Source organism: Hevea brasiliensis, chromosome 3 (assembly GCF_030052815.1).
Source record: "Hevea brasiliensis isolate MT/VB/25A 57/8 chromosome 3, ASM3005281v1, whole genome shotgun sequence".
Taxonomy (NCBI): Eukaryota; Viridiplantae; Streptophyta; class Magnoliopsida; order Malpighiales; family Euphorbiaceae; genus Hevea; species Hevea brasiliensis.
The window spans coordinates 27,053,354-27,062,835 of record NC_079495.1 but is presented as its reverse complement, the minus strand read 5'-3'; the positions used below and the strand labels follow the sequence as shown (position 1 = coordinate 27,062,835).

The 9,482-nt window shown below is 31.0% G+C and overlaps 1 protein-coding gene across 1 annotated transcript in view; it reads right to left on the bottom strand.

Annotated features, from left to right (window-relative positions):
• LOC131178352 (cystathionine beta-lyase, chloroplastic-like) overlaps window positions 1-7,984 on the bottom strand; it is an 81,944-nt gene extending 73,960 nt beyond the window's left edge. Inside the window, exon 1 of the mRNA XM_058143313.1 lies at window positions 7,907-7,984. Within this exon, the coding sequence (XP_057999296.1) occupies window positions 7,907-7,984 (78 nt within the window). The remainder of the gene's footprint in view (window positions 1-7,906) is intronic.
• Between the last annotated feature and the right edge of the window lie 1,498 nt (window positions 7,985-9,482).

The window sequence follows — 9,482 nt, the reverse complement described above, 5'->3', positions numbered from 1 at the left end:
AGATATAGCATGGAAGAAAACCAAGTCTTAAGAATGTTAAGATTTGGGGTTGTCCAGCTTATATCAAAAAGCTGAACACTAATAAATTGGAAACCAGATAAAAAAAGGGTAGATTTATTGGATATCCAAAAGAGAGTTTTGGATGTTATTTTTATTTGCCTACATCACAAAAGGTTGCGGTAAGTAGATATGCCACATTACTTGAACAACATTTTGTTCAAAAAAGGAGGCAAAAGAAGGAAAATAGAGTTAGAATTGGAGAATTCTGACCAACCAACAGATCAAATGGATATAGATCCATCTAGTCAACCTACACCTATTGATGAAACATCTATAGTTATTCCTCACATATCAACCAGGATATCTCACCCACCAGTGAGATATGGTTTTCTTCATAAAGATGAACAAGAGTTGTTTACTCATGAAGAAGTAGATCATGGACATGATCCACTTATCTATGAAGAAGCTATATCAGATATAGACTCTTCAAAATGGATTGATGCTATGAAATCCGAAATTGATTCCATGTATAAGAATCAAGTTTGGGATTTTGTTAACCTACTTAAAGGTATTGTACCTATAGGGAATAAATGGGTTTTCAAGAAGAAAATTGGTTCTGATTGAAAGATAGAAACCTATAAAGCAAGGCTAGTAGCGAAAGGGTTTCGCCAAAGGTAAGGAATCGACTATGAGGAGACTTTCTCACCTGTTGCCATGCTTAAATCAATTAGGATTCTATTAGCAATAGCTGCATACTATGATTATGAGATTTGGCAGATGGATGTTAATGGATACATTGAAGAAAACATTTTCATGGAACAACCTAGGTGTTTTGAATCCTAAGATGGTTCCAAGGTATGCAAGCTAAAGCGATCCATTTATGGGTTGAAACAAGCTTTGAGAAGTTGGAACACCCATTTTGATGAAGCCATTAAGTCATTTGTTTTTATAAAAAATGTGGATGAACCATGTGTATATAAGAAGGTTAATGATAGTGCTATCACATTCCTTGTCTTATATGTGGATGGTATTCTCTTGATAGGTAATGACATAAGTATGTTGACAGTTGTAAAGGTATAGTTGTCAAATACATTCTCCATGAAAGACTTAGGAGAGGCAACCTATATTCTTGGGATTCTCATCTATAGAGATAGAGCGAAAAGAATAATTGGTTTATCCCAAAGTCTATACTTTGAAAAGGTGTTAAAGAGGTTTAAAATGCTTGAATCCAAGAGAGGATTGTTACCAATGAGACATGGTATCCACCTTTCTAAAAAGATGTCTCTAAAGACAGCTGAAGAAAGAGATAAAATGGCTAGGATTCCATATGCTTCGGCTATTGGAAGTTTGATGCATGCAATGTTGTGTACTAGGCTGGATATCTCATATGCTGTTAGTTTGACTAGCAGGTTTCAATCCAATCTAGGTTTGGAACACTGGATAGCTGTCAAGAATATCCTTAAGTACTTGAGAAGAACTAAGGATTTATTCTTGACTTATGGAGGTGGTGACTTGCAATTGGATGTTTATACTGATTCCGATTTCCAATCAGATATCGATGATAGAAAGTCTACCTCTGGGTATGTGTTCATTTGTAATGTAGGTGCAGTCAATTGGAAGAGTTCTAAACAGAGTACGATTGCTGATTTCACTATAGAGGCTGAGTATATTACTGCATCAAATGCTACAAAAGAGGCTATTTGGATATAAGGAACCCTGGTCTCACCTGAAATCCAAACACATTGAAAGGCGCTACCACATTATCAGAGAGATAGTTGTGCAAGGCAATGTAGCCATGCAGAAAATAGCATCAGCTAAAAATCCAGCTAATCCATTCACTAAGCCTATGTCACAAGCTCAGTTAGACCAACATCTTGAGAAGATGGGTCTAAGATATTGTAATGAATGGCTCTAGTGCTAGTGGGAGATTATTAGTAGTATGCCCTAGAGCATATCATTTAGTATGTATCTTGTACATATTTTATTAATAAAAAGCAATTTCACTTTTCTATTTACATAATGTATTTATGTGTAATAGAAAAGGTCCATTGATATTTTGTTAGAAATTATATTCTTAAGTTGTTAAGAATATGAGTGACAGTATTCCTAGCACAAAGTATCATAAATTGGTTCACAATTGAGGATACTTCACAATAAGGACATGACTTATCTAGAAAGATTATAATTATGTTTGTTCCCAAGGTATTTATATGAGATATAAATAAGATGGAATGGTGAGTCTCATGCCATATAACAAACATGATAGGCACTTATACATGACAAGTAGGATGAACCAGTGACACTTATGACAAGCACGTGGAGTTTACTCTTGTCAATGCATTGTCATAAATCATATCAGTGCACATAATCTTTAGACCTGAGATAACACAGTTATCTTGCATATAGGTGGTTTGAGTTTGATACTGCTTTCATACTTGTACTGTGTATGGGTATTTGGGCATGTGTTAGCTCCTACTAGTTATATATGGAGGTAGGTGTTGATCAAGATAGAATCTGTTATCCTAAGTAAATAGGGATAAAATCCTATGTTCATTTAATTATTCTTGATATCTCAAGTTTCTGGCCAGGACAGACAGATTTAATCAGAAAATAGTTTCTGATGAGAAAATCTTTTTAATCAAGAATTGGAATTAAAAGAGAACATAATATTCATAGCAAATGGGGTTTGACATAAACCATGACTCCAGCTCGAATTGGGATTTTATAACAAAGAGATTCTAGTGCATGGTAACATATGATTATAGGTTCATTTAAGGTATTCCTTATTACTAATTGGGTGGCCATGGCATGCTATGCTAGGTGTTAACCATAGTCTGTGAGGTGCCTAAAATGATTTAGAGAAATCATTTATAGTAAGAAAGAGTTCTGATGATATTAAGAGTTAATATCATATCTCATTGCTAATTAGTGATGAGCCTAGTGAGTCACACATATACACAAGTAATCACCAAGTTAAATGTGATTTAATTGATTAATTAAAGATTTTAATTGATTAATTAAATAGGTTTGGTTTGCAATAAGATTGCAAAGTCCCTAGCATGGCTTGAAACCAAATCTAGGTTATTTGATGTATATTATAAGTTAAATTTATATTTAAAGTGTTTAAATATGAATTTAATTGTGAGAAATTAATTAATGGAGATTAATTAATTAATTTATATTTGATATAAATTGATTAAAAAAGGAGAAATAATTATTTTGGGTTGAGAACTCAAAATCACAACACAAGGGTAATTTGGTTATTTCACAGGGTGACATGTGGCACCATGAGATTTTGACACATGGAATCATGGTTTGTCATTTGTCTTCCTATCATGCAAGATGATCAAAGTCAAGATTAAGTCTACCTTTGACACTTGGCTTAATGTGATTAGGTCAATTAAAATTAAGATGCAATCAGGCGATGACATATGTCAAGGGTTTTAAGTGATGACCTAATTATATAATATGATGTTATGAGAAAATAAAAATCAGCCACTCTTCTTATTTTCTCTCAAGTGTACCACCACCCATAGCTCTCTCTCCTCTCTTCATCTTCTCTCATCAATTCAAAGAGAATAATCCAAGTTTCTTTGAATTAAAATTGCTAGAAATTGTTTCTAGTGCCCTATATATATCTACAACCTCTCTAAAGGCAAAAACCTAAATTACAATTGGTTGGCAAGGCTTGAAAAGCTGGTTTAGGGGCTGGCCATTGGTGATCTTGGTGTGGACAAGCTAGAGGGACAATAATTGGGGTCCTAGGTGCTTCCCAAATGTACCAATTACATCTACAGTGCATCAAAAGATTAGTGCACATGTTATTCTTTTAATCTAGGGTTCTAATGAATTAATTTGTTAATTCAAAAATCTTAAATGGCAAATATAGATCCTAATACATATTAAAAGTGTTTTAATATGCAATTGAACATTGAAATCAATTAGGTATATAATTAATGTTGCATGATGCATGAGACCCTAGAAGAAAATATTTGAATTCAATGTTCTAATCTAATAATTTTTATGTTTCCACTCCTTCACTCTTCTATCTCTTCTCTTCAGTTCTACTTACAATTAATATTATTATTCTTTAATTCGTTCTTGGGAGAATTCTGGAATTACTATCTAGAATTCTGTTTTGGCTTTATTATCCTGAAGGAATCTCTTCAAACTACCCAGCAGCAACATAATGGGGGGACATAATTCTCTTAAGAAGAGTAACTACATGATCGAAACCTATTGATATTGTTATTGTTATTTTTCTAACAACTGACTCAACCCGACTCTAAGAATCTATTGGTTGGTCAGTCAGTCAGCTGAGTATTGATTGCATGACTTGTGTGTTTTGTACCAATTAAAATGGTTTTTTATTCTATAATAAAAAAACATATAAATTAATTATATAATTTTTTTTGACAATTTTAACTTTTTATACATATTACTAATTTTTTTATACCATGTAATATTTTTTATAGAATTTAAATATTATTACACAATACAATAAATTAAAATAATAATAAAAATTTATTTACCACATTGTCATATTTAAAAATAATATGATAAATTTAAAATAATAATAATTTTTAAATATTCATGTAAATATTCCCTCTAATCCCCACATATAGTAATGAATATATAATGAAAAAAAAAATGAACTAAAAATGTTTAATTCAATTTTGGTTACATTGCTTGAAACTTTGCATGAATAAGCACCACTAAATTTTGTTAATATAACTCAGTAATTCTAAACTCTGTTAGTAGTGGAAAACTACTCTCAAATTGTTGGTTGACATAACTCCGAAAATTCTAGAAAAACAAAAAGCACAATATATATTAGAAAAACACCAGCATATTACTATGAGAAAGCAAAAAGTTTCAATACCATACTCTCCAAAATTTTAAATACTCAAAAATTGATTAGATATATATTTCTTTTTCATAACAACACATAATCAGAGAAATTTTATATTAAACAAAGAATTTGGCCTGCAACCAAATAAGGTAATTAGTATATATTGATTTACAATTTCAATACTTAATTGAAAGTCTGAAACCGTTTTATAGTCTCAACCAAATAAAGTCACTCCATTCACATGAAGAATGAAAATATAAATATTCACACCATGCTATAAATTCAAGTATATGCTCCTCTTAGCACAAAATAAAACAAAAGTTACCATGCTATAGTACCATACTATATTGACCATGATTATACTACAATAAAATAGAAGTTGTTTACAAGCAATTATGTGATATTGCTTGTAAAACCATACTATACTACCATGACTTCTTCACAAGAAGTCTACAGCTTCTGAAGCACTATTGATCTATAAGGGACACTCATAAATGCATATCGATTAAATATGTAATAGGCTGGGACACTCATTAGGAACTTGCATCACTGAAAACCAAACAAAATTGCATGATGCACCCATCAAGAACATATAACTTAGCCGAAAAAAGGGCTAGTAGTTCATTTTAAATTATTTAATTTTTACAGCTCATTTCTACTTTAACACAAACAAAACTAATCAACCAAATAAAACCCAACTAAAAGGAAAGAAAAAAAAAAGCACACACAAACAAAACAAGAAAAAAAAAAAAAAAAAACTAGCACATTACCACATTACCCTAAAATTGGATTATAATTATTAATAATATCTTCTATTACTGTCCCATATGAATTTTACATTCCACTCTTTATAGAATCTCTACATAATTAAACTTATTCACAGCATATCATTTTTAGTACAAAAGTTAATTTGAAGGTGAAGCTCACATAAATATGCATGCCCAATATTGATATTGCACAAAAATAATGCTCACTGTTTATGAAGGAATAATGACTATATTAGCAATTACGAACAAATTTGTAATTATTAATATATTGAGAGAGAGAAAGATCTGCAATTAGTTTAGTTTAAGTTAATGGGCTAAATGACTATAAAAGCAATTATCATATTTGCCAAGGTCCAAGGAATACCCTTCTAACTACTGTTATGCTTCTAGACCAACGAACTATTATTTTTAGCTACTGTAGCATAAACACCTCTTAATTTGTGCCTATTAACTCTGAACAACACCTTTATCTTGCTCCCTCATTTTAGCAGTTTGCTAACCCATGAATAAGTGCATAATCACCATATGCATGGCTTTTACTGGACAACTCAATTATAAGTGACGAAGCAAATAAATAAAAGAGAAAGCCTACCCAAGATAACAATAAAAACATGAACAGATTTATACCAAAGATTTAAACCAGAAAACCTGGAAACACATTTTTGATATCATTTGCAACTTGGTCTAGTTTAAAGCAAAAAGGTTAAGAAACACAGAAACACAGTCTTAGTACTATATATATATATAAAAAGAACAATAAAAACATAGATTTGTTTCAAAGCAATCCAATAGAAACACAAATTTCTGTTGATAATTAGTTAAAGAGGCACAAAATTGGATACTCATCTGTCTCGATAATCAGTTAACAATAAAGAAAATCCACCATAAAATCAATTAATAAAAGTGAAATTGAAAAGAAAAACAATGAAGAAGATTCGTGACAACCATGAAATCATTTTTTTTATTGATTAATCAATCTATATCAATTTAAAAATATTTAAATTACTTGTCAATCAAAGCCTAGCTCAATGGCACCTTAATGAAGGTCTATGGATCAGAGGTGTCATCCATAGCGATGATGGATGTCTCAGGGGATGTTGTCGAAGGCAAGAAGGTAACATCAAAGGCGAGAGGATGAGAGATGGCGAATTTACAGTTTAGAATATCGGGTGTAAAATGAATGAAAACAAACTAATCAAGAAAAACATTTTTAAAACAAATAAACTAACATGACTTAATTATTGTCAATCAAATCGATTATTATGGTTTAGGTCAGGTTGGATTGATCAGTTTGCTCGAGTGCATTTATATTGTGAATAGCCCTACCTACAGCTCAACATATAATGCTTTTATGCTTTCTTTTCTATTACATTACTATATATTAAAGGATACCCTATTATACTTTATAAACACTACAAGAAAAAAGGAGGATTTGAAACCAAAAAATTGGTTTTAAAACATTGAAATTCAATTAAAATTAGAAATTGATTTGAAATCAAAATATTCGATTTACAAATCACATGTTTCTAAATAAATTAAAGACAAAATATTTTGTTCGTTTCTGATTCTAAACTGATTTGAAATTGAATTTTCTATTTTAAACTTAGAAACTGATGAACTTCAGTTTCAAACTCCATTTTCAAGTTAAAAATCGATATAATTCAGTTTCTAGTGAATTGAAAGGGATTTCTGTTTGCAATTGATTTTTAACACTACAATAAGCAAGATAAAAATAAAACATGCACTTTTTGAAACTGAAATACATTTGGCTTCTAAATAGAAAAAGGAGTTTCCACTTCAAATTTATTTCTAAACATAATAAAGTAAAAATATTTTTTTTCTACTTTGAAACTAAACGCTTTGCCATTTTATATTAGAAACGGAATTTCCATTTCTAATATGTTTTAAATTGCTATAAAATTTTTATTTTTATTTATTTAGTACATTATTTCTTGAATTGAAGCATATAATATACTATTAATTTTAAATGCTTGATATCACAATATTTATGATATCAGGCTAGCAAATATTAAATATCAATCAATATTATATATAGATATCATAGTGAAGGATTCACAATAATGTATTGTATGAAAAAATAAAATAGCATAAGAGTAAAAGAACAAGCTAATCATCATTAACAACGTTATCACCACCATTGGTATCTCTAGCATCGTCTTAATAAGTATCATCTGGGGCTTGGGCTATAGACTATGTACCCTACATCATTTGCACCATCATGTTCTGCATTATTTCTTGCATGCACTCCTCCAGCATTTGCTCACACCATTAGTCTCTTGCCACCAACATTTGCTCCACTATCGTCTCTCTCCTTTATTGCAGCATGACTATCATTTGGAGTCATGACAATGTGGTCAATTGTCGAATCTCTTCCTCCATTGCCTCTGACTAAGTGTGATGGGATGCAATAGAAAATGATCCATGCAATAAGCCAGGGTAGAAAACTAATGCTTGGGATCTAATGCCACAAACCTTGCTCTCCCCTCCCCCCCCTTCCTTCCCCCACCAACTTGATAATATAGAGTTGACTGCTCCTCCTGTATAAGTCAATACAAATGTTTTAAATACATTTTGTCATGATAATTGAATAAAAAAACTCAATTATTCTTTTTCCCCTAAAATTGAAAGACAAATAAAATAATTGTTCTCCTACTTTAATTGATTGTGCTCGTGCATCGACCATATCGAAGGTGCCCTTCCTAGTGCGGGTCTTATGGAAAAAAGCTCATAAGGAAGAGGTCTTCAGCCAAGCTGGGTTTTCTGAAAAGATACAATGATTTTAATGATGTATATAATAATGTTCAATTAGTTGCTACTAATTTATGAAATTCTTACCATTCTATTTATGTGAGTATCATGTGAAATTGAGCCCCTTATATGTCAAGAAATGCCTTCCCTAGCTCCCCTTATCTCACTGCGGCAATTAACAATAAACTGATGGCTCTTGGCTTTGAACACTGGGCTACTCCATGCCTCATTCCATTTTTGCATTGTATTATCAGGCATGACGACCTTGGCTTTTCCTTTCCTAAAATTGCACATTAGTGCCCTATAGTGCTTTGCAATCTTAATCCTCCAAGCTTTCTTTTACAAGTGCAGTCACCTCTTATCAATCGAAGTATTTATGTAGTAAACAAATAAAAATAATAATATTGTATTAGTATGATAACTTTTTTTAAATAAAAATTGAAAAAATTTTCCCTTAATTTTGGATAGTCCTACCTATTTATTAGGCATTAATTACACCTGTTAAAAATACTTAATATATTCTCAACAACAAACAACATCCACCCTAACTACATCAGCTCACAACAATATATATTTTCAACATCCTCAACACACAAGCTGTAAATATAATCTCTAAGCATTAATATACTTTAATTGTGTTCTTTTACATTAATTCGCAAATTCTCACAACTTAAACAATATTTCTTTGCAACATTCTTTTTGGAGGTTTCACAAACTATGCAAACTAGTTATCAGATAACTAATTATGTTTAAATATTTACTTTATTACCTAAAATTCATCCCAGCAAAACTCCTTTGTTTTAGATGTGACAATTTTCCATCAATGCCCCTCCTAGTCCATCCTTTTTTTGAAGATATTCTTCATTTTCTTGGCATATTCCTTAGATGGATGTAAACTGTACAAACAAAAGACAACAAACATATTAGTTTTATGCAAATGTATGCATTAGTACTTAAATTGCCAATGACAAGTAATAACAAATCATAAATAAAGCTACTTAATTTTTAATACTTATGCACCATTAATGATCTTTATTCGTTTCTTCCTTCCAAAGGTAGTGAGTGATAGGGCATCCATCGATGATAATGGTATG